The 26,648-nt window shown below is 39.2% G+C and overlaps 1 protein-coding gene across 9 annotated transcripts in view; it reads left to right on the plus strand.

The window, feature by feature from the left end:
* The first annotated feature begins 2,029 nt into the window (after positions 1–2,029).
* dtna (dystrobrevin, alpha) overlaps positions 2,030–26,648 on the plus strand; it is a 31,880-nt gene continuing 7,261 nt past the window's right edge. For 4 of the 9 annotated variants that reach the window (XM_084731490.1, XM_084731486.1, XM_084731492.1 and 1 more), the window contains exons 1-17: positions 4,874–5,066; positions 9,061–9,128; positions 11,151–11,231; positions 11,320–11,533; positions 11,854–11,939; positions 12,460–12,614; positions 14,264–14,369; positions 14,829–14,995; positions 15,187–15,311; positions 17,004–17,087; positions 17,307–17,378; positions 19,501–19,596; positions 21,441–21,522; positions 21,864–21,958; positions 24,013–24,126; positions 24,321–24,417; positions 26,586–26,609. In XM_084731490.1, the coding sequence (XP_084587616.1) occupies positions 5,050–5,066; positions 9,061–9,128; positions 11,151–11,231; positions 11,320–11,533; positions 11,854–11,939; positions 12,460–12,614; positions 14,264–14,369; positions 14,829–14,995; positions 15,187–15,311; positions 17,004–17,087; positions 17,307–17,378; positions 19,501–19,596; positions 21,441–21,522; positions 21,864–21,958; positions 24,013–24,126; positions 24,321–24,417; positions 26,586–26,609 (1,683 nt within the window). In that variant the 5' untranslated portion in view covers positions 4,874–5,049. Of the gene's footprint in view, positions 2,367–4,873; positions 5,067–9,060; positions 9,129–11,150; positions 11,232–11,319; positions 11,534–11,853; positions 11,940–12,459; positions 12,615–14,263; positions 14,370–14,828; positions 14,996–15,186; positions 15,312–17,003; positions 17,088–17,306; positions 17,379–19,500; positions 19,597–21,440; positions 21,523–21,863; positions 21,959–24,012; positions 24,127–24,320; positions 24,418–26,585; positions 26,610–26,648 lie in introns of those variants that run through there. The other 5 variants (XM_084731488.1, XM_084731489.1, XM_084731493.1 and 2 more) reach the window with 5 other exon arrangements.

The raw sequence follows: 26,648 nt of genomic DNA on the forward strand, positions 1-26,648 counted from the left end.
TTAGCTAACGGTGTAACTGATAGCTTCACTCATCTCCGGGTTCCGCTCTCTTAGCTAACGTTAAGTTAACGGTTAATTAACTTCGCTAATGTCATATTAATGAGCAGCGGGGGGTCGTTGTCATGGCAGAAAGTGAAAGCGAAAAAATGGCTCGGTATCAACTTACTTGCATTAAACCATTGGCTGCCAGCTATCTGTTAGCTGGCTAGAAGTGTGCTGTTGTTATTCTGTGTCACGAAGCTGTAGCCGTCCTGTAGAAAGTTGCGTTTTTTGTGTCAAAGTTTCCTCCAAATGAATCAACTGAAGTTGCTGTCAATCTTCTGCAGAGGTTGCTTAGCAACAAGGGGCTGCGCTTGGAGAGAGTGAGCTCCGTTCAAGAGCAGCAATGAAGGTTTGTGTTGTTGTTCAGCAGCACTGAGAGGTGTTTCCTCCTGGTTTTATCAGGTGTAAGGCATGTTTTATTAAAGAAACTGATAACTATAGAATAGAAAAATAGAGGTGGGAGTAAATTAACATTAATTTATTAGGCAATTATAATTAGGCACTGTGCCGTGATATAGTATAGTAAACACATAGACACATACAGCAATTATAACGTGCAATAGTATTTTTTCCGTCTGTACAGTAATATATACTATATTTATATAGATTATCATAGGCTAAAAATCTTTAGTTGAAATGTTTTGTCTTAGAAAAGGCCTAGGAAGTCATGCACCACATGAGGCAATTGCACTATCACTACTAATTAATTAACACATTTCTTGGAAAAGTGTTGCACAAGGTCTGGGCAGCTAAAAGAAACTACAATATACTGTATGTAAAATTGGCTAGATTTTGCAATGTACATTTCACGTATGTAAAATCTATATTGAATATGTTCTTAACAGACTACATCACTTAAAATAATAGACAACTACAATCAATATAATATAGGTCAAGAAGGGACAGTGAAAATGAATCACTCTCAAATTTGATCTGTTGTATATTATGTATAAATGTATGTGTGTGCTATATGTTCTGTTATTCTATCGTAATGTCTGTGCATGTTTCCTCTTTTTCTCTTTCTCTTTACACCTCTTGTGATTTTTTTTTATGCAGTATATATTATTTATTATTTGTATTACTGTACTTTGTCATATGTGTGCGTATGTGTGTGTAAACATTTGTTTATACTGTACTATGTTTGTGTAAAATCACAATAAAGGACAGCTCATATGCAGAATCACAATACCTATGCAGAATCTGAAGGATGAATTATTCCCTTTTAATTTGTGGTTATAAACTCTCTGCTTTCTAATGCTTATTTTATTTAAGAATGGTGTGAACAAGTGTTTCTCAAACCTTTTCATGTTAAGGACCCCTAAACTGACACAAATTAGACCATGGACGCCTATTTAATAAGATTTTGTACTAGGGTCCACCAACTTTTTGCTTGCACTTATTTATTACAGAAGGTGTATGGACCCATGATCAGAATTGTCATACATGCTGTCATTGAGTTACTTATGATGCAATTTAAGTGAAAATAAATTATTTCCCTTTTTACTGGGGACTCCCTGGAAGCCCCTCAGGGATCACTGTGGGTCCCTGGACCCCACATTGAGAATCACTGGTGACTTGAGATCACAGCTCAAAAAATATATACTTTATACTATAGGGATGTATTTATGGTTTTATAATCCAAATTGTTTATCCACAGTTGGAAATGGCAAGAGGCGAGCAGGTCTGTTTTGTAACAGTTTTATCACATTTACATCAGTTTTACAAAATGTTTTAAACAGTGCAATATGAAATTCAAAGGTAGCTATACATAAGAAAGTACAATTAAAGAAAGATCTGGGTCATTTCTTTGTGTATAATATTATTTTGATTAATATTGTTTTCATTCACAAAGATTTACTGAAAGGACACTTGTTTTATCCCGATGACGTCATCTTCCTAAAGCTGCAGGAAAGCCTAAACCAGCGAATGAACGCGTCTTAGCGTGACCACCTCTGTGAAATTAAGTAAATCTGCTTACACGTTTCTATTTTTTCCCCCTTTCATGTCAAACTTTAACATTTTGCAGCTGAAGCACACCGACTGACTGACGCAAGTGAAGAGATTCCGCATTACGTCATGGTGAAGGCCACATACAGGAGGTAAACGCTGCCTGTGTGCTGCTCTGCTCAGCCACAGTACGATACCCGAAAATTTCCACTACAGGAGCTTTTGCAGGAGAGCGGCTCCAACCACGGCCGCTTCGTGCAGTGATGCAGCAGTCTACACCAAAGAAACCCTGATCGCACCGCGGGACACGACGTCGCTGTCGGATTCCTGGATGGAAAAACAGTGATGTTGCATGACATGCCTCGAAATAAATACTGGTAAGTCTTGTGCAAGTGCGCTGCTGCTGCTGCTGCTGCTGCTGCTGCAGCTGCTGGAGGAGCGACCTTAACCTACTTTGTCACTCTGGGTGAAATGAGTTTCCCGATCAAGTTACGGCGATAAAAGCGGGCATGAGAGAGGATAAAAACATAAGAAACGGAGTCGTGTTTGCTGGCAGCTTTAGTCTGTAACAATGAGAGCTTTTGTCTCTCGTACACACAGGTGTCTCTGGTGTGACAGGTGATGCCTGAGCTGAGTAATTACCGTAAGGCGCCTGTTGCCTTTCCTGCTGCCCTTTTACCTTTGGCCAGTGTTGCTGTGGTGGAATTTAGTTTTTCTTTTTTAAAGTCTAGAAGGGAATGTGACACTGTCTTTGCCCAGGAGTACATCTCTATTAAAGCTTATGATTGAAATGCAAATGCAAATGTATTTCCATTTGTTTAATTGTTTCTACTTATTTTTGATGCTTAAACGAATTTACCCTTTTTAGTTTGTGCAAAGAACTCATAAACAGTGTTGTAAACACAATCACAGCACTCAGAGATGGGCACAAATATATCAAAAAGTATCTTGTTACAGATTATAAATCTGTTTCCTATCAAGTGTATCAAAAATACAAGATACGGATGTTAGAAAATGTGTTTTTGGTGTTAATTTGTACTCTAACTGATTATAACATTTAGGTATTTACTGGCCTAAATATGGGTCTGACTTTAAAGGTGCAATTTACATGTGTTAAAGTTATAATATGTAATATTTCTACATTAAAATGTCTAAAAATACAAGACATGCTGTTTAGTTTGTTGAGTATTTACATTATTCCAAAAGTTTCCAACAATGTTCAAATGCAGAGACATCTGTAATTTATTCAAGATAACAGCACATTTTCGGCTAGCTAGCTAGTTGCTATAACTTAAAGAAAACAGGATCAGTTTAATATGTCAGAGAGTGAGCTATGGTGCTACGGTAGCTGTGGTGGTTGTTTAACCATGAAGATAAAAATTCCCATAATCCCAAGATGAATGGACTTGAATATAACTTGAAAAATTTGACTTTACATAACTTTTGCTGTATGTTGTATGTTGTACATAATACACTGTGAACTGTTTTTATGTAAAAAACTCTGGATTTTTTTTTTCTAGGAAAAGTTAAAGGACAGCACCAACAGTTTGCAGCACTAGCTAATATTACCAGCACTTCGCACAGCACAAGCCTAACAAACTTTATCTATCGCCATTGTAACTGATGCTAATACTACGTTGGTGCTGACGTGGTAGAGGTAAAAAGGTGCAAATGTTAGGTGTAAAAGAGTCTGCAACAACCACTGTAGTCTCATTTAGCCACTTGTTAGCAACCACCTTTTTTAGGAGACATAAACACGTCAAAAGTGGGGCATTTACTGACATATTTTGTGTTGCAGAACAAACCATGAAAATCTCTTAAGGTTGTTTAACCACAGTCCTTCCTTGAGCCAAATGACAAAAAACCCTTTGACTTCAAGATACACAGGTCTAATGTGCCAACTTATTTTTTTTTAGGACTTCCTGCAGCACTCTATAACAAGCTGCACAACAAAAATAAGAATGACAAAATACTCAAAAGTAATTAAATACATATTTTAAATACATTTAATTGAAATACTACCCATCTCTGACAGCAACAGCAAACTGTAAATTTGTAGTTGCACTCTCTTTTAACTCCAGGGACCCAAAGTTTTGGCCTTTTTGCAGCTGAAACCATGGTGATGATCAGCAGGGGACAGAGAGCAGTGGGCCCTCCACTAGCAGACATCACCGGCTGGTACCAGACAGGAAGAGAAAACTGTTTCACTACCTACACAGCAAACACTGGAGCACAACATCTCTGAGTCCGAGCTCTCACTGATTAACCTTAAGTCAATGGCGCGGCTTTTTTATCCCTGTCGGGATGGTATCCGGATCGGATGCCAGTTTATAGTCTCGTGATGTAAAAATAACTCTGGCCAATCAGTGGTAACAGCTGCTGCGATGTACTGTACTGAGCCGGCCAAACACAGATTGCTCTCTAACTCAAGTAAGTGCTTGTGTTTGGAAATCCTGCATGACAATCTGCTCCAAGTACATCAAGGATGACATGGATTAACAGCACTGTCCAGTATGTTTTATGGAGCTGCTGCACAAATAGACTCATAATGTAAATAACTGTCTAATAAGGCATTATTTCTGTGGTTGAATATTCAGCCAACAGTCCAAACAGCATTAAAAGATAGAGTGAGTCATTACTGTGAGACCCTTTGCTTTTGGCAGCGCTTAGCCCCACCAGTCTCTCTATAATGTTAATGTGGTATCCGATGATTTGCTCCTTTAAGGGCAGTTATTTTCTAATGCTGCCAGTGTGACAGTGCCACAGAGAAAAGAGTAATGTTTGCTGGGCACATGCCAGGAATGAGGTTTGGGGTCTGACTGCAACTAGAGAGCGAGTAAAGCTGTACAAGAATGTGGAGGCTTCTCATTTGTAGTTAAAGATAGAGAGGCAGCACACGCTGTATCCTGGCTGACAGTTTCTAATTTCAGATATCTTCAGTCTGCCCCATCTGTTTGGGCTGTTTTTGTAGTGATGTTTCCTTGTTAGAAGGAAGTTTGTGTTCTCTAGAAAGTGCACTTTGTAATAACTCAGCTCAGGCAAAGGGAAAGGAGTACGACCATGGTGCTTTATGAGAGGTATGTTGATCATCTTGTTCCCTTCGCCATCGTACAATTTGTATTGGCTGTGCTGGTTTAATATCTGCTCTCGCAATAGATTGTATCAATCTCAGTTATTTCTGAGGCTGAAAACAGACCGCAGAAGGTCACGCAGCTGGCACTCAGGATGTGTTTGCTTGCGATGTGGAAAGGATATCAATGTTAATCTATAAAATAATGTATGTTTGTACACTTTTACATTCACTCACTGTGTAAGTGATGGATGGGCTTGCATATCCATTATTCTCAAGATGACATTGGACTACTGGCTGCCAGTACTGCCCCGACTTTGTTTACATCTATAACAGCTATTTACTGTTGTTGGTACATTTATCATAGCCTTATAACTGATGAAACACTCATTTATTATTTGTGTTATTATAGCATTGTCATTTATAACGCCACTTTATAATATAAAATGCTAAAATGCAGATGATTTTAAGTCTGTTCTGTTCAGGTTTGTTCCATTAAAGGGTCATATTCTTCCTCTTACCCGTAGTGCTATTTATCCATCTAGGTTGTTTTGGTGTGAGGTGCAGAGTTTTGGATATATCGGCTGTAGAGATGTCTGCCTTCTCTCCTGTATAACAGAACTAGATGGCATTCAGCTTGTGTCTTTCCAGAAATCATGACGCAGTTACTGAAGATAATCAACAGATCTCGTTGTGAAAAGTTTCATGTAGAAACCTGCCAAAACTGTGTCAAAAAAAATTGACAAGCAATATGAGGGCCAGTAACGGCTGCCTGTGACCCGACTTCAAACCTGAAAGCTGTTAGTTTTGCCGTGTTTTGTGTTGTTTTAGTGTTTATTTCGTAGGTCAATTCGTTCACTCTGGCATCAGCATGTTGCGCGGCTAATGTGACCACTACCATGGGTTGGACCAGTGTTGTAATATTGAGGGACAATTAAGAGAAACTTTGTTCAATTTAATCTTGAAAAAAGCCACAAAACCGACTAAATAACAAGAGTCAAATGCTGGATTCTGGTGACAGGTTTTTTTTTTTTTCATGTTGCTTTTTATACTGCAGTGTTAGATACATTAACTTTGTTGTTGTGTGGAACGTGGCACGTTCTTCTCTGTGATCCTCATCACCGATGTGTGTGTTGCTGCTGTGTGTAAATTTATTTGATAGGCATGTACTGAAGGTAACAATATGAGTTAAAAAATGGCTAAAGTGCAGGAATTAATTTGCAATACTGTGTAACTGTGGCTAACAATAATAATAATAACTTTATTTATATTGTACAGTTCATGAAACACAAAGTGCTGAACATAAAAGTAGAAAAACCAACAATAAAACCAGGATAAAATAATAGAAAAGTTAAAACCGCAAGGTAAGACAAGATAAAACAACCATCAGGAGAAGGTAATAGTAAAAAGATAAGAGTTAAGATTTCTTTCAAGAGTTTCAACAGATTTAAAGCCCCCAAGAACTTCAAGCAGTTTCAGAGTTTTGGGGCGTCATAAGCAAAGACAGCCTCTCCATGACTTTGAGTTCTGACCTCAAGAGATTTGAGTCAGAGGATCTTAGGGTCCGAGCAGACACATATATCTTAACCATGTCAGACAGATAAGACGGGGCACGGCAATTTAGTGATTTAAAAACCAATAAATGAATTTTAAAATTAAATCTATGACAGATAGGTAACAAATGTAAAGATTTCAAGACCAGAGTAGCGGGGGCTCTGTCTGTTTTTCTTGTCAGAACATGTGCTGCTGCGTTCTGTACGAGCTGAAACTGACCAGTGGCTTTCTTAAACGCACCAGACAGAAGTGCATTACAACAGTCCGGTCGTCTGGAGATAAGAGCGCCCAGCAGCTAGCTTGCTCAGATTATAATGTTGCATGCTGTACAGTGAGGTGAGATCCACAGAAAAAATGTTAGATGTTTGCGTAACTGCACCAAATTACTTGAGTTATCATAAATTAAGTAATTTGCAAAAACAAACAAAAGAATTGTGACAATATTGCATAACGTGCTGTTGATTCAACCTAAATTAAAAAATATTAAAATAAAAGAATAATAAAATAACAAACTATTCCTCAGGTTTATTTTGTAGTGCTTTTAGAACCCTGAGCCTCGGCCTGGGTGATATAGCTGCCAAACCTTGATCACGATAGTTTCATATTGGTCGATATTGATTATTATTGATCATGTAGGTTGTGACTGTGACACATGTTTTGTACTCCCAAGGGGTGGATGCAGCTAAGTGGATAAAGTGAGAAAATATCACAATATTTTTTATGTCGATGTCGATATTGCAACAATGTTGTAGGGATGAGATGAAATTGTTTTTTGTTAGTATAATATTGATATATTGCCCAGCTCTACCCAAGCCATTGGCAGCCAGTTCCATTATAATAGAGAGAAGGCAGACAGCTCTACAGCTGATATCTCAGTAACTCGCACCAAAATAATCCAGATGGATGAATAGCACTACAGTTAAGGGGAAAAATAGGCATTTTTGATTTTAGAGCGAACTGTCTCTTTAATAATTACCTTTTTTCTATTACACTTCATACTGCTCTGCTGTGAGGTAGTTTCCTCAAATACTGCACTTGATTCTGTAATTCCAGGTTAATTTATAAGCTTAATCTTAAATCCCTCTCAGACTGGATTTCAAAGATTCCCAGAGCTCCATAATTGACTGCCTGTCCTGACTGGAATCAGAGGGGAAATGTATGCTGTTGTCTGCTTTTTAACACTATCTGAATTCTAATTTCCGCACCATGGGTCTCTGCAGCATAATATTTGGGTCTCCCAATTACTGTCAAAGTAATTTGAAATACCATGCCTGAATGATTGTCTTGCAGAAAAAGTGTTTTCGAGCCACTCGGCCAAGAAGTGCCACTGTGCTCTCAACTATCATCCCACCGAGCGTTCTATCATAAAAGATATTAACTTGTGAAAAAACTTTTCTCTGCAAACTTTGCTTGTCTGCAGTGGGAGGTGCAGTGTCTGTGTGTATGTGTGTGTGTGTGTGTGGGGGGGGGGGGTGACGGGCACTATGTTTTTACGAACGGAGCGGCTGGGATCTTTGCTGCCATGGCAACAAACCACATGACTAGGTGTATTAGATTGCCTCGGACAGAGTGCAGTGAGGCATGGTGTGAGCATTCTCTCTGCTGCTCTGCCCCTTTTCAAAGTCTTGTCCTTGTCTTACTTAAGTTTGTCTGTGCCCCCCCCACCCCCCTCTCACATTTCTGATAAGCACTGTAGTGTGCTACATTCAATTTGCAAATGTACTTTAAAAAAATAAAAAAATAAAAGACTGGGAAAGTGAGGTCAGCGTGTGTTTACCAGGGCCGGATGAAACTGCTACAGGGCCCTGGGATAAAACGAGCTTTGGGCCCCTTTCTTGTTTGTAATCTAGCATTGATAATGGCTACTAGAACATTATTTTAACTTGATGACAGCTTTTCATAAATATCCCCAGGGGAGAGTTTACATATACCAGTAGTAATGTGTATTATTTAAAGTGAAATGACATGATGCAGTAGTCTCATGTCAGATGGATATATTGTTATTACAGTATGTGAACTATGTTAAGTGGTGTTTTAAAAACACAAATGCTGTTTGATTTTTCTGAAAGTGCAGCAAAGCAGGTGTGCACAGGCAAGGTTTCATCTTCTTTGGGGGGGAGTTCTTCCTCATCTGAATCAAGCGTCTAAGGACAGAGGGTGTCATAGATTGTACAGACTGTAAAACTGTCTCAGGCAACTTGTAGGACTGCAACTAACAACTGTTTTAAGTGTCAGTTACTAGAATAGTTGTTGTGTAATGGTCAATTAAATGTCAGAAAATGGTGAAAAATGTCGATCACCAAAACTCAAGATGACGTCTTCAGATGTCTTGTTGTCTAAATGTCTTAATTGAAAAAAGCTCAAAAATTGTGATGTGTGGTTTTGTGCTGTATGAATACAGTTTGACTCGCCTTGACTCTGACATGACTCTCTCCTCTTTCGATCAGAATGATTGAGGACTGCGGGCAGAGCGGTGACAACATGGCAGATAGAAGGCAACTGTTTGTCGAGATGAGTAAGTGCTCAGAGCCGCAATCCTGTGTGATCTACGCCAGACTGTTCTACTCACTTACCATAAAAATGGCTAATTCTTCTCTGTAACTTTCATGTAAACCAAATATCATGAAGAGCAAGTGTCCCCACTCGTGTCAACTAGATTGATTTTAAACCCTGACAATACATGACCTCATGCTCTCTCATTATTTACAGTGTGGAGGCAACCTTCTCTGGAGACCCAGAGTGTAGTGATAAGTCATACAAAGAACTGAAGAAAATATATATTATATAAACATAATATAACCATAGCGTTTTGATTTTTTTTAAATTTTATTGCAGTATTTCATAATATCCTTTTCCAACGTCTGTTTTTATTTCACATTGTCGTGTTTCCCAGTGGCTATTTTATTTCATCATGCGAAGTATTAAACTGTGCACTATGTGTTAATACTACACAAATGAGCAAGATTAAGTGTCAAAGTCAGTATGCACACTAAAATATGCTCTGTTTTATGAGTGTGCTGTTGATAGACACATCGTAATGCATTGCACCTAGTGAGAAAAGTAGTACTATTAAATAAAAACAGACTTAAATAATAAGTAAATACAATAAAGGAAAATATAAAAAAAACTACTGAAGTAAGATAAAAATTACTTACAATAAACTCTCCTATTATGAAAAGTGAAATAATCATTTCACATTATAGAGCTGAGTTTTAAAGTGCCAATCTTGAAGATTTTAGTTCTGGTTGATTTGGCAACATCTGTAGTGACTGGTGGTAACAACATATTGAAGGAATAATGTACAATGAGCAGGTCATTATTGTGAAATAAACCCTGACGGGGTCTTGAATCAGCCTGAAGGGGTTTATTTCATAATAATGACCTGCTCACTGTACATTAACCCACTTATTGCATGTTTACTTATGAAAATATTGTTTTTAAAAGGGATTTTGTTTATTTAAAAATTATTTTATTGCTCCTCCAGAGTCTATGATTGGAATTGTGTCTGTAGCAATGGTCTGTTCTTCATAACAGTGGCCTATTATACATAGCACCAGTCTGCTATAAAGAAATAATAGACCTCAGAATGCCATAAAGCCATGTAATAAACCTGTAATAATACAGGTCACAGCATTCTGCAAGTGCAAAATTTTAACAGTGATGTATTTTTGGTGAACAACAGCACTAAGTACTAAGTTTATCAACAAACATGTTACATTTCCTGTGACGACTTCATACAAAATTTAACTTGTTTTGCCAGGTAAAAGCTTTTAATGTGAAGCAGCAGCAGTAGGAAATGTTCAGTTTGCATTTGCAGCTACTTGGAATCCATCAGCTATCGTCTGATGATAATTTAGCGTTCTGCAGTCATATGCAGATGTCTGTTTATAGAAATCACATTAGCAGCCAGTTAATACAGCATTTTTTCTGGGAATGTTGCCACAGACACCCAGTTAGTAATACTGCAAATGTAGAAATAGGTGTAGTCACCTTTGTGTTATCTCATTTGGAAATAGATAGTGACTTAAAGGTCCAGTGTGTAAGATTTATGGGTATTTATTGGCAGACTGTTGCAGAAATGGAATAGTCTAATATTCATAAGTGTTTATATTAGTGTATTATTACCTGAAAATAAGAACTGTTGTATTTTCATTACCTTAGAATGAGCTGATCATATCTGCAGAGGGCGCGGGGCCTCTTTGATGGAGGCCGCCATGTTGCACTGCCGTGTTCCTCCAGTAGCTCAGAACAAACAAACCAAACACTGACTGTACAAGTTTTGCGACCATAGGTGGTAATCTGCAAGCTCATTACTAGATGCCACTAGTTTCTACACACTGGTCCTTTAACAGACACCTGTATAAATGAAATACCACTTTAAAAGGTTTACTTGGTCATTTCACATGTTAATAATATATATTTTGTCTGTATTTACTGATTACTTATAACATAGTGTCATTTGTTTATTTTATATTGAACACTTAAGGCCTCCATACACTCTCCCACCAATGTTATTTAATGAGTAATTCTTCCTCAGGGGCTCAAGATTTGGATTCCATACGATTATCGACCTACAGAACCGCCTGTAAACTCAGATTTGTGCAGAAGAAATGCAATCGTGAGTATGATGCAGACACCGTGCGTTTAACTACATCGCTACACTCCTGATCGTTGTTTATATTCAGTTTTCCTGTTTCGCTCTCCAGTGCATTTGGTTGACATTTGGAATATCATCGAGGCTTTCCGAGAGAACGGCATCAACTCCATGGACCTCAGCGCTGACCTCTCTGTGGCTCGTCTCGAAATGGTACTGTCCACCGTCTTTTACCAGCTGAACAAGCGCATGCCCACCACCCACCAGATCAACGTGGAACAGTCCATCAGCCTGCTGCTCAACTTCCTGCTGGCATCGTACGACCCGTGAGTAACACGTCACATGACGGCGGCTGCTTGTGTGTACTCTCACATCTGAGGTTTTGACGTGAGCTACTGTGGTGTGAAATGTGACTCTGAAGTGTCTGCCAAAGTGGAGTGAAAATACAGACTATTTACCTTCATAATGTCACAACATGTTGGTGCAGGGTGTTTTAAAGCCAAGCTACACGTTTTTGAGGTGATGTAATTCAAGTTTTCCTTTAAAGGTTGTGCTTTTCGGGGAAACAATTGAGTTCATATGATTCCTGACAGCTCCTTTTAAAAGAATCTATGACCACAATGTAAAATTTATTTGCTCCTTTTAGGGAAGGCCACGGCAAGATATCCGTCTTTGTTGTGAAGATGGCCCTAGCAACCATCTGTGGAGGGAAAATTCTGGATAAATTAAGATGTAAGCAACACCACACATCCTTATTTTACTTTTAATCATGACAAATGAAATTAAAAACAGCCATTTACCTGTAATAAATCAGCTAATTGTCTTTGTAAAGTTCATACGGTTTCTAGTCAAAGTAATGTACTGCTTTAGAATTCCTAATACAAGTTTATTAGTGTCTGTATTATCTGTATCTCTGTCTGTGCTTAGCCTATTGTTCCTAAAAGAAGAAGCAGTACTGGCCCGGCTCTTCATGGCTGGAAGAAGTCATTATTCATTATCTGAAGGATAGAGTTTATTACATAATCTACAAAATCCGTGGGAGCAGTCGCAATGGCTCGTGAAGGGGGGGAGAAAAAGGAGGGCTGCGTTGCTGGTGTATTATAACAATTGATTTGAATAACTGCTTCACTTTGATTTGTTTTCACAAATAAGTGGGATAATTGTATTGTGTAATGCTGTAATTAGCCGACTGTGGTGGCAACTGACAATTAGTTTGATTCATTTGTATAATGTGTCCCCACGTTGTTCCCAGATATTTTTTCACAGATATCAGATTCCACTGGAATAATGGTGCACCCGCAGTTTGACCAGTTTCTGAGGGAGGTTCTCAAATTACCCATGGCGGTTTTTGAGGGACCCTCTTTTGGTTACACTGAACAAGCTGCAAGAACGTGCTTTGCACAGCAGGTGAGGGTTCATTTACCACAGACTGTAACAGGGTATTGTATTGATATCATGATATGAGACTAGATATCTAGAAATCGTTTCATCATGATATGGCATAACTTGTCTTTTGCTGATTTTAAAGGCTGCATTACAGTAAAGAGATGTAATTTTCTGAATTTACCAGATGTTCTAGCTGCTCTTCTGTTTGCATTTACCCACTGGGTCCATGTCCACATTGCATTTTTTTCGGCAGACAACAGCTGTCTGGGAGCTGGGGAGCGCCGGGATGAAGCGTATGATCGGGGTTTGACATGATGACTCAATGCTAGGTTAACAGCGGGTTAATACACACAGCTGACAACAGGCTTACACACCGTAGGGTTGATGGAAGCACAGGCTTTTGTTTCTCTGTTATGACGGACAGAACAAGCTTCTCCTCCATTTTCTTAGTTACCAGGGTGACGAAACCCCAATATATGATCACTTGCCTTAAAAAAAGCGATGGTGAAAACAACAGCACCTTCTTGAGTGAAGTTCAGAGATTTTTAACCAGAAGTGCTCAGAGTGGATGTCTTTTCTCTAGGCAGCCAGATGATGCCACAGACGCTCCCTCCTTATTGGAAACAATTGAAAATAAGATGCTGGCGCTCGGAAAAAATTGCAATGCAGACACAGGCCCTTAGTAATTATATCCACCAGTGTTGTAGCCAAGACCACCACCATCATGACCAAAACCAGACTGTATCGAGATCAAGACAAGACCAAGACTTTTAGGGGTTGAGACAAAGTCAAGACCAAGACCAAGGCAAAGCAAGACCCACTCTTACAGGATTTTTTCCCCTTGAGCTTGGCTGAATTTGAGAGTCTGAGTCTCAAATAGTTCTCCAGACACAGTTTGTACCTCTATTTTGCAAATCACATTTTTTAGCGTACCCCCTACATCACTTTACGTGCCCTTGCACTCCAGTTTTGGAATAAGGAATATAACATAACTTTGTATACATTGGCTACATAACTTAGCACTTAGCTTACTTTTCTTTATGCTTCATTTCAGCCGATAAATGTTTGACACAGTCCCAGCTGTTTCAGTAAGCATTTTATTACAAAATTTATGTGGGTTTTCTTTTGGAGGCTGTCTTTCAGATGAACTCTTTTTGGTTAAATTTTATTACTAAAGAGTTGGTTAACATCTCCACCCAGACAACCACAGCTTCTTCTCCAGTCTCCCGCTTTCACTTTCTATAACCGTAACAAAAATTTCAAATTAGAAATGAGTTATTGGTTGCATTTGAAGCAGGACATCCAATTACAGTAATGATGTTAACAATTAAATCAGACATGCACGGGCAACTTAGTGATATCCGTGCAGCTGTGGTCTTAACCAGTCTTGAAATAAAATCCAGAGTCCTCTTTGGCCGAGACTGAGAGAAGGCCAATGATGATTAATTATGAAAAATCTCAGTGTTAATATTTTGTGAAAGCACCAATAGTCACCCATACGGTGTTGTCACAATATTGAGGTTTTTGGTAAAAAAAATATTGTGATTTTTGATTTTGTCCGTATCGCCAAGCCCTTGAGTGTTGTAATGATCTGTGATTGTTCTAGCGTTGACAGTGTGGAGGACTCTTCCTGTTGAATCTCACCTCTCCTCTGCACCAAATGTCCACAGAAAAAGGTCTCCCTCAATACATTCCTGGATACGTTGATGTCAGACCCGCCCCCTCAGTGTCTGGTGTGGTTACCGCTCATGCATCGGCTCGCCAACGTGGAGAACGGTAAGACACCACGCGGAATATTTATAGACCGGGGAGCTAGCAGGGCCGCGAGGATGTAAAGTTCAGCCTTGCATCATAATCTTGAGCCACCACACAAACACACAAGCAGTCAAGCAGACATATACACACACACATACACACCTCCAGTGATGATGACCCATAGGGACCTTACACCCTGCATATGAGTGTGCGCATTTGTGATGCAGTCATCCTCACAAGTCACCTCCAACATGCTCACATATACACACACATGCTCTGGGTGGTTAAAAAGAGACGAATGCTGTCGTCAAAACAGACTCAGTTGCACATCTGTCCTTAAATTAATTGGAAATTAATCCTCCGCTCTTTGCAATGTGCAAAAAAATATCTGGGTTTACAATCACATCTGTTTGTGTGCATGTGTTTGTCCATCTGTGTGTGTGTGTGTGTCTGACCCTTCCTCCCCTCTCCTCCCTGCAGTCTTTCACCCGGTCGAGTGCTCCTACTGCCATACTGAGAGTATGATGGGCTTCCGCTACCGCTGCCAGCAATGTCATAATTACCAGCTCTGTCAGGACTGCTTCTGGAGGGGGCATGCCAGCGGTTCCCATAGCAACCAGCACCAAATGAAGGAGTATACGTCATGGGTAAGGAGGAGAGGGGAGGAGTGGAGGAGGTGTGTCTGCACTGGACCAGTCATAGTGGCTATTTTTGTTCTGCCTCACCACGATGTAAAGATGCTGAACGTTCAATGCTGCAATGATGGCGTGTGTTTTGAAAAGACATTAGTGTCCTCGTGTCCTCAGAATTGGCACCTCACTCCTGTGTTTCTCTGCAGAAATCCCCTGCTAAGAAGTTATCCCATGCCCTCAGTAAGTCACTGAGCTGTGCATCCAGCAGAGAGCCTCTTCACCCCATGTTCCACGAAATTCCAGAGAAACCTCTCAACCTAGCTCATATAGTGTGAGTTCATCGTCTTGCTTTTTTTCTTTAGAGAGATCGTGTTGTCCTCTGAGTCTCCGACCTGTATTTCAGGTTTTGAAACGTTTGATTTCAGCCCTCAGCCGATAATTATCTTGTTGCTGCCTCGAAGTCTGAAGTGATTCCAGTCAATCTCTTGGGTCAACTGATCAATGAGGCTTAATTACAGCCTTGGGAATGATTATAATCTGCAACACTGCTGCTGCTGCTGCTACCTTTTCCTTGACTTGGCTAATGGTTTGTGTTGTATTATGAATAATGAAACAAAAGCGTACACATAGACTTTGTAGCAGTCTGGAAGCTGTTTATTGAAGTCTAAATCAGGTAAAGGCACAGAAAGCTGTTTGTGGTGCAAAATTCACCTCCCTACTTATTTCTGATTCCTTCAGTTTAAAGGTGGAAATCCAAGTTCTACAAACGCAGTGACATGAGATTTTCACAGTATGATAACTGTCATGGTATATGGCATTACGCAGTTATTATTGTTATTAGTTATCCTTGAAATGAAACAGAAGGGTTCTTGTTTGAGCAAACATTAAAATTTCACAAAACATTATGGGTTCTAGTCAACAATAGCTGTTGTTCTTATCTGGGCATTTTTCTCTAAATTAAATGTTGAGCTCTTGGATGATGACAAGATTAGCACTGTGATGTTGTTTCCCTTTTCTGATTTAAAGACAAAATAATGGAGAAATTTCCCCCCAGTGTTTTGCTCATTATTTTAAAATATATTTTAAAATTGTAATCCAGATTTTTACCAAATGTTTCTGCAGTTAGTTACTTTTTGTATCCTTATTGTGTAATTATGTTACATTTAACTTGTTACTCCCCAAGCCTATTGTATTATTTAGTATGTTTACTGCTGCAACCCTTTTCACTTAATAGCTGCAGTATTTAATAACCTTTAAACAGCCAAAATGATTCAGATTATTGCAGCCAGTTTTGTAGAACTAAATGTTGGTTTTAAAGCCTGAACAATACTGGATTTATGAAGTTGATGTTCATGTCAGTGTTTATATAGTTTTTTTTAATTACCATAAAAGTCAAACATTTTTAATAAGGACCCATGATGAGATCTTCTGTTACTTCTTGGCTGAAGTGTATGTGATACAAATATGTTATAAGCAACATCAGCTGGGTTTTTTTTCTCAGAATATCTGGAATTTCTACATTTAGTGTAGTCTTTGCATTGTTGGGGTGATTATAATAAATTTTCATTCCTTTCCTTGTTCTGTACTTTCCTCAGAGATACGTGGTGAGTTTGCTTTGATTGTTTAACACATCACATAATGTGTCTTTGTACATTTTTGTCGCTGTAGACTTGAATCCTTTGTCCTGTCCTAATCACATACAGTTATTGTCAAGTCCCATCCACCACCCTAGCAAACTGACAGTCCTTATTGTTAATTTCTCTCTAAACACTTGCTGTGTTTGTTTCCTCCCACTCACTGCATGTTTTTATTGTGTCCCACACCCTGCATAACTAAGCATATTTAGCTTTCTTGCCACCTCCGGATAAATGTGCAACAGGTCATCTACAAAAAAAAAAGGAAATTCAGAAATTATAAAGTTGAGGGACATCCACAAGATTGAAAAGATAAAAGAAAAAGGCATAAAAATAAGCAGCCTTGTCAGTTTTGGATTAAAAAAAAAAAACACTTGTTTGTTGTCCAGGCCACCGAGACCAGTGAACATCACCAATGACTACGCGCTCTCCCACTCCATGCCGACATCAGGGAACCCTTACTCCACCAAAAAGTGAGTGCAACGGCTAAACAATGGATGTCCTGGATTTTACAGCAGATCTTTTCAGTCTGCCGTGCTCCCTGAAGGCCCCATGCCCTGCAGACTCTGTGACCAAACAATGTCTTTATTTCTTTTTCCTTTATATTCTCCAAAGTGTGTGCGTGCGTGCGTGTGTGTGTATCACCGTGCCTTTTCTTTTCTTTGTGGTTTTTTTGTGCTGAATGTAAATAGCTGCAAGAATAATGATGTTGAGCAAAGAAAGCCCTTGACCGGGGCTGCTCCACATCTGTTGAAAGGGAGAGGGTAAGTGACACAGGTGTGCACATGAGAACGCCTTTGTAGCTCAAATGCATGTGTGATCTAACATAGATAATAATCATAGGGCATAAACTAGAGTGCTTATCGTCCTGAGGAAACTATTAGTGAACCAGCTTTCTTGTAGATTGTTGTACTCGAGAGGCTGTTTCAAAGACGCCAGATGAAGCATGCATCATAAAGATCATTGGCAATTATTTTCAAGGGTCTATTACAATCTTTTCATTCACATAGAAATGGGAAATACTAACAGTTTCTAATGTGAGCTGCTTTGAATGACAATCGCCTCTATGTTGAAGCTGTAGCAGTTAAATAGTATATTGTACATTCCTAGGCTCATTGTTTATGATGTATGTGAGCAAGTATAGGTGAAATGGGATTAACTTGCCTTTTCATTTGCTATTGATGTTGTATTTTTGAGGATAAAGGAATTCTTGATTTCTTTACTAAAAGGCCATTGAGCTCCTCTGCACCTGCACTTGCTCTTTAGGGAACACTGCGTCCTTTCATAAGTCGGACTTATAGGAAAACATCGATGTGATGAGTGAGTGGAGTTCTTTAGGTTATTCTTGATGTGCATTATCAGAGCAGCTGATGTTGCGGTTACTGTTTGCACAGGCTGAGACAGCATATAATAAAGGACTGTCAGGTGAGGTTCACTGACTAGATTTGGTATATGGAGGTAAAGAGACACTCAAGTTAGCAATTGTACTTCCATAAAGTTAAATGAGTGATGTAGAGATGCATGGAGCAGCCATCTTGGATTTTAAGGTCAGGGTTAGTGAGGTTCCTTCAACTTTCCAAGTCAGAATTTGACTTCAGGGGGCATTCCAGCTGAAATTTCTAACCGAGTAACGTCTCAATCACCCCTTGGTGGCTGGCTGCAGTATAGGTCATAAACCCTGACCCCTCCATGTTAGTAGATGGGACATGGACCAAACTAAAAGAAAAGAAAGTACATGACAAACTTTTCCCAAAGACTGTGTCTTTCATTTTAGGTAGCTCTTATCACACTGATGTTTGCTCCAGTCTTCGTCTGGTGAGTTTGGTTTTGTAAAATGGGGGTTTCACGTCATGATTGACAGCTGAGCCCTGCTCATGATTGAGTGATTGGTTGAGCGTATGGGTTCCAGCCCTGACCACTACTGTGCAGACTCTGGCACCAAATGATGTCACCTGAGACTTCAGCGTCTGAGTCTCTGTAACCAGGACAGCAAAGACACTGAGTGAAAATGTAGTGTTATGCATCAGAGTAGAGTGTGCCTTCAAATATAAGGGACAGAATGTGTCCTGTAGTGACTCAGTAAGGGACAGTGCAATTTATTTTTCAGTAAAGAACAATCCTGTATTATACAGGACAGGTGGCAACCCCAAAGTAGTAAATGCCAAGATAGTGAAAATAGTTAAGCATTTAGCAACTAAAACAGATATTTCCCTCAGGAGTTGGCGGTGAAGTAAAAAGAAGATTATTCCAATACTGTGTTGGCTTGATTAAGCCAAATTAATTAATAATAAACATAGGAAATAATAACACACTATGCTTATATGCATGTGTTTTTTTTTTCTGGATAGATTGACTATATGTTTCTTTGCTGTTGCTGTTTTGAAACATTTTATGGTCACAGCTAATTCTGCGCTGACCTGCCATAAACACAGTATATAGTTGCTATAGGGGTTTGTGATGCAGGTGGAAAGCCTCCATAAATATAGGAGCTACATCAAAAAGACTGTGCATGCTTGGCATATCTTGGGGGGTAGATTGTTTGACTCAAAAATAATGACTTTCAATGGTTTTAATAATAGAGCACTGAGTGATTGATGCTATTAGAATGTAAACAGTGCATGTAGCCTGTCCTTTTTTTTTGCCGGGCATGTCCTTAATCGTGCTCCTAGCCTTCATCAGTGGTGTCTCTCCCAGACATAATATGGCCTTGTTTCTCTCTAGTCACCCATGAATGGCTGCTTTTCAGTCACTCTCCTCCTCTTCTCTTTTGTTGCTTTTTTTTCCCTCTCTCTCTCTCTCTGCCTCCTCTACCCCTCAGCCCCTTTCCCTCTATTGTCACCTGTGTAATGTAACGTTTTATGTTTTGTGAAACCTGCACTGTTCCAGGTTGAACTACAACCTCGATGTTGCTGATAGACTTGCTGACGAACATACTCTGATTGGCTTCTATGTGAATCTACTCCAAAACCACCCCAAAACATGGTTAGTTGGTGTGTGGTGCACCAGTGGAAACTATTTGCTCTGCTGAACATTCTGCCACCTCGCAATCTTTCCTCTAACCTTAACCTAACCTTATTCTGAGTGTGTTACAGCCCTAACGCTGCATGTTGTCAATTTTACAAACTAGTCACTTTGACATTATTGTTATTCAGCAGCAATAGTCATTTCTGACTGATTTGTATCCAAAAGGAGTTTATTTCTACCAAGAGAAAAGTGTAGATTTGATTTGATACCAAGGTTTGATTTGATACCAAGGTTCATATTTGAGTCCTTAAAATACCTTGTAGGCATACATACGGCCACATAATCCTAAATTCACAATTGTCTCAATCACAAAGTATATTTATTGCTCTGTTTTTGACTGAGATTTGTAAAATCAAAAGGGGGAATAGTTGCATATATGTCATATTAAAATTGTTAAATACCTTGGGCATATCAGTTAGTTTATTGACGTCTCCAGTCGCATTTCTTTCTGCTCTGTGATGTGCTAGGCTTGTCTATGTTGAAAAGGAAACCAAATTTTGAAGATGGTTGAAAGTTGTTGCTAGGGAACCTGTAAAAGTGATGTATAGTCTCATCTTAAGTTAGCTAATGTTAGTAAAACGCTACCTAACTAGCTAACAAATCTACATCAGCTGACTCTTCCTAAGTCCCGCCACTTTGTGATCCAGTAACAGTGTAGCAAACTTGGTACCTTGGTCATCTTCTCCTTTTCCTGTAAATCATATAGACATATAGTCACATATTAAGTTAGCTAATGTTAGCAAAATGCTAGCTATCTGGCTAGCTAATCTGAACTAAAGTGTCGTGTCCTTTTATCAGCCACGAAGAGAAAGAATGAGTAAAACTCGCTGTTGTGTGACTACATCCCGGTACGAAAACACACAGGCATCAAAGCTTTGGTGACTTATGTTAGCTTTTGGGGGGGAAAAAGTTATTACATGCAAGCTAGTCAGCAAGTGTTAACATTAACAAAAGCTGGATGGCTAACTGACTAGCTAGCTAGACATAAATTGTTAGCTAGCTAGTTATCTAGTGTTTTGCTAACATTCATCATTGACAACGACATTCAAATGTCATTGTTATGAATGAAGCTTCAGACTGTTCAATACAGGCCTAATTGGTACCAAATAGTTAAAAACATTTAGCTGCTGTTTTCGTCAGACTGGACTGCCTCCTTATAAGGAAATCTCTAAAATGAGTTTGTTGCGTTCGGTCCAGTAACTATTGTGTACCTTTTTAAAAAACAAAACTGACGTCTTTGATGACTGTTTTTTTTTTTTTTTTTTTATCACTGGAAATATGACATATTCTCTCCTCATCCAATAAAAATAGGGATACTTTTATTTTCTTTTTGTGCGTGTGCACTAATATGCTTGTGTGTGTGTTTTAATGCTTGTTGCAATGTCATCTGTCATTTCGGCCATCTGTATTATATTAGCAGCTCCGTCGAACTCCCTCATATCTTCCTGTTGGGTGCTTTTACTGCGTGTGTGCTTGCAAATACATAACCATATTGTTTTTATTGTATCAGTCATGAGACTGCAACCCCTGCGGTCTTTAAATACAAAGCGAATGATGACTTCACCTCAATTTCTACATAATAACCCAGCTTCATTCCTGCTTTTGTGGTTTCACATAAGTAGCTTAGCATGATTCCTCGGGCCTCTGAAGCTTTCCTGCAGAAGAACTAATCTGACTTTTGAACAAACTAAACTTTCTTGGGTTTTCTTTTTTTTTTTTGCATTTTCTATTCCTGCATCTGCTGTAGCTGTGTAGTAACTGTTTCATGTTGTGACTCCCATCTCCATTTTCCTCTTGATCAGCTTGCTGGAGAGCAGTAACCATCAAGATGAGGAGCACAGTCTCATCGCCCGCTATGCTGCTAGACTGGCTGCTGATGCTGCGGTGAGATATACTTTATATAAGACATTTATTGCACACAGTATCATGGCATCTTTTCATCTGTGTCCACTGCCAAAAATCTGTCATTGATGAGAAGAAAGTACCCTGCTAGCTTCAGGATTTCAGTCCGTCTTATTGCTGAGATGATGGAGGGATTTACAGATGGTGATCATTTCTAACCCTGACTCGTGTGCCAGTTTATGTTCTGATCAGGTTTTGATGGATGGCTGGTGACTTCACTGTTTTGCACCCTCCCCCGTGACATATGAAATAAAGGTAGTGGATGACATCATCCAGAGTTAAAGCCAGTTCACGTGATGTCTCTTGCTTGGTTTCACCGACAGGCTCAACAGCAGAGGGTCCCCACAGACCTGCCCTGCTCTCTGGATGCCAACAAACAGCAGAGGCAGCTCATCGCCGAGCTTGAGAGCAAAAACAGGTTAGGGATGACTGCCTTAGTGATGCTGTTCGATTTCTTCTGTTTGTCTCGCCTCCTCTTTTTTTCAGTTAGACAGGAAATTCACCTTGAGAATAAAGGGAGTCCTGGTCTGATGAAACAAAAACACATTTATTACTGAAAACTACTGTTATTTTTATTATTATTATGAAATTACATGATCAGCAAAGCTATTATATTTCCTTACTAAATATTAAAGGGATAGTTTGGATTATTTGAAGTGGGGTCATATGCGGCACTTATCTATAGTCAGTGTGTTACCTATAGTTGGTGGGGGTTGTCGTGCCCCAGTTTGAAGAAGCACAGAGGAGAATCAGCACAGAAGCTAAGCAATGTGCTGCTGTGGACAGGGTCAGCAACAAAATATAAATATCAAAATAATTTTGAGGGGCTTTATTAAGAATATTTTCCGCACTTCACCTTGCTGTCAGACAGCCTTTTCCAGCAGGAATCTGCTGTTATATAAGCCTGGTATTACTTGCACCAAAACCACCAGACTGTGTTGACATAAACAGTACTTTTACCTCACAGAGCATGGGAGTTGCTTGTTTACCACTACCTCGATCAGTTTGTGTTCATTTGTTACTCTGCTGAATCCAAAATATCCTTTTAAAGCACCAAAGTCGCACAATAACACAAACTAACTAACAGATCGAACCAGCGGTAGACCAGAAACTCCTGTGTCCTGCAAGGTAAAATTACAGATTTTGCCAATGGAGTCTGGTTGCTTTGGAGAGAGTGATGTTAGGCTTATAGAAAAGCGGTTTCCAGTTGAGAAAGGCTATCTGATGGCAAAATAAAGTGATTAAAATATTCTAAATTTAGTGCACACTTAGACTGATTTAGATTTTTTAGATGGACCTTTTTTAAGTGGTTAAAATCAGTTTTGTTGCTGACCCTGTCCACAGTATTTCATTACTTAGTGTCCTTCCTGCTACTTGTCGCTGTTTCTCCAAACTGGGTGCATGTAAACTGCCATCTGCTGTAGGTAATACAATTGATAAATACCTCATATAGCTCCACTTGAAATAATCCAAACTATCCCTTTAACATTTTAGGGAGGTAACTTACTACACAGTATATATGCAGCAAAAATATAGGCCATGCATGACATGTCAAGGCAGTTTTATATGGCATATTTCACACACAGCGGGGAAGTCAAACTGCTTTATGAATTGCTTAAAATATGTAAAATAGGATAAGACAAAAAAGAAAAGCAGTTAGAAGACTTAGAATTGAAAGTAACAGCAGACATTAACTAACATGAGATCAATAAATAACAGTGAATAATGAAACCAAAGTGGAGACAGAAGTTCAATTATAGGCAACAGTGAACAAGTATGCAGGTTTTAATGCAGCTATAATTAATATTTTTTATTTCAAACAGTGGATCATGTGACTGCTTGGTCACTTGTGGTGAGTAACTCACTGTGAGTAGCCCACTCATCACATTTTCCTCCTACGACAAGTCCAAGTATCTGCTGTGAAAATGTTCTATATTCTGGCTTTCACCTCACTGATTCAGTTTTCAGCCTGCAGTTGGAGCTAAAAAGCACTAAATCCAAGTCCAGCTCCAAATGGCAGACAAAGTTAGTGAGTAGCTGGTGAACATAGTGAAGCGTCTAATCTAGCAGCTAAAGAGTCAAATATTTCTCTCAGGAGTTGGACCAAAAACAGCTGAGAGTGAATAAAGGACTTAACATTTATCAGGCGGACACAAAGTAATGTTGCTCCACATTTGCTGGACTTCGTCAATAACCAAGGTGATGAAATGTTCACAGCTTGTTTCTGCTGCCCCCAAGTGGCAAAAAAAAAATCAGTTATTGCAGGTTAAAATTTAGATTTAGGATACAAAAGAAACGTGTAGATATACATATGTGTACAAAAATGGCTAAAAATAAAAGAAATATGTGTCTTCAAATAACTAACCTCACTGGGGCTCTCCTGGTTAAATACAGGTTCAATTAAAACATGCATGTATGAAAAAAATATATGAAATATGGTCTTGTAATTGCATATGTTTGTGTCTGTCACAGAGAAATCCTGCAGGAAATCCAGCGGCTGCGCCTTCAGCATGAGGAGGCCTCCCAGCCACCACCTGACAGGGGTCAGCAGAACCCAACTCTGCTGGCGGAGCTACGACTTCTCAGGTAACTTCTTCAATCCTGCACAATCCAGTGTGTTTGTAATCTGCTTACGCTGCAGTACAACGTACATATTGTAACTGCCTTTTTCTCAGACAAAAGAGCAGCATATGTTGAAGTCTCACGCTTTTATTTCCCCATATTGCTCTTGACGTGACATTCTGGTATCATCACGCTGTACAACTTGTTTCCTCTGTTAGGCAACGCAAAGATGAGCTTGAACAAAGAATGTCTACTCTGCAGGAGAGTCGCAGGGAACTCATGGTGCAGCTGGAGCAGCTAATGATGCTTCTCAAGGTACCACAGACGAGCCTTTCATCTCTTTGACTTCACAGAGCTCAAATACAGAGTACTGTCAGGATGCCTTCATGATGACTGAGCGACACACACTCGCTGTTTTCCTGTCAGGAACAGTGAGGTTGTCTCTGTTGTTGTTTATTGACAATTTTCAAGGCATACATGGAGAATAGTTCAGTTAGTAAATGTCAGTGCCCCCTTTCTGGTCAAGTAAATATACACACCTCTATAGATTGAGAGGCAAAGGGATAGTAATAATGGTAATCAATATTTTTATATATATATATATTTATGAAAAAACATAAAACAGTATTATTAATACCACCAACAGCAATATGACAAAACAAGCAATATCAACAATATAAAACAACTACAAAAACTATTTAAAATATAACAATGAACAATAAAAACAGCAATAATAGAAAGTCAATAAAAATGAATACAAATGAATTTAAGTGAATTCATCAAAAAATAAAAATTAACAAAATAAAAATAAAATTTGCGGTTCATCAATGATGGGAAATAAAATTAACAATCCCATACAGTCCGGTCACGCATCAGAGACGATGATACAAGATAAATTTAATTTATATGAGAATACATGGACGTGTGCGCTGCAGCTTGTATGTTTTGTTTCTTATTTTGAGGCAGGTGGTGAGCAATATGGTCGGATGATGTTACAGTCTCTCCCAGCTGTGGGTGATCACTCCAGCTAATGTAAAGCAAACACTGCACTTTGCATGAGGAGACAGGGAGCAGTTACCCAACATGGCCACTAGAGGGCGCATATGTTCACTGTAACACTCAAACAGAGGCCTAATTTGTAATTCTTTAACTGTGAAAAATAGAGATACAGGACATTCACATATATAATTTAAGAAATGAAATATGTGCTGTTGTGTGTTTCTCACCTGATCAAAATATAAATATACTGATGTGAATAAATCTGTCAGCACGCTCTAAAACAGTGGTGCCCAACTCTGGTCCTCAGGGACCCCTGTCCTGCATGTTTTAGATGTTTCCCTGCTCCAACACACCTGATTCAAATGATCAGCTCATCATCAAGCCTCTGCAGAAGCCTGACAACCGCCTGATCATTTGAATCAGGTGTGTTGGAGCAGGGAAACATCTAAAACATGCAGGACAGGGGTCCCTGAGGACCAGGGTTGGGCACCACTGCTCTAAAAGCTGGGTTTTAGTCTTTGTTTATTCATTGATATAGCTTAAGTTACAGGGACAGTGCACATCAATAAATATTTCTCTAAATATGATCTGGTTTAGCCATGTTTGCTAATTTTCAACTGTAGTCCCTGGGCAGGTGTAACGTCTCATAAAATACATTACAGCAGGGACAGCAACTCTGTATATCGCAGATGACACTAAATAAAAACTCATATTGTGCTTCAAACAAGGCCAACTCAACATAAAATATAAAACAAAGCATGCTTCACGCCATTTGAGTAAGTTAAAGTACGGTCACATACTTTGTCATGATATTAAATAGATTTTAAGTGAACAGCGAGTGATGACTGCCACAGACCTGATCTGTTATCAGTTATTTTCTTTATGAAACCACTAATACGTGGAGGAGCCAAGCACCGCAAAGCCTTACAGGCAAGGCAAACGTCTTTAAATCTGGTAAAAAAAAATTCACCAAGTCAGTAAATAATGATTTCTGAGGCAGTCATATGGGTGTTCTGCTTCCCGTACCCTTTTTGGTTTCCCTCTGTCACACACATTTTTATAAATTACAACACATAAACCACTGAGTAGACTTGTTATATGAAGGTGTCTCCTGCTGCCAGACAAGAAGTCCAGACAGACGAGTTAAGAACAGGATATTGAGTTTGGGATTACGCTCCATTGCACCTTCCAAGACATCTTGTCTACCCCCCTCTAGGAAGGATAACCTTTGGTGTGAGAATATCGTCTCTTTCAACGAGGCAGGAGTTCCTCAAAGCTGACATAAACTGCTTACTATACTGGCTTAAGTGGGGAGGATATCAATCTAATTAGCCTAACGGGATCAATGTTAATCCATTAAACTTGCATGAGGAAACCACATGCTTGTCACGTCCTGGAGGAAATACTGATTGGATTTTTTTTATTTAGAAATGCTCAGTGCAATGTGGTTGTTGTTTCATGAGCCATAAAATGTTGTTTTTCAGCTGGAGGAGGAACGGAAACAAGCTGTAAGTGTGAAAACTGTGAAGCAAAAAGAAGCTGAAACT

The sequence above is a fragment of the Lutjanus erythropterus genome, chromosome 12 (assembly GCF_056507025.1).
Source record: "Lutjanus erythropterus isolate fLutEry1 chromosome 12, fLutEry1.hap2, whole genome shotgun sequence".
Classification (NCBI taxonomy): Eukaryota; Metazoa; Chordata; class Actinopteri; order Lutjaniformes; family Lutjanidae; genus Lutjanus; species Lutjanus erythropterus.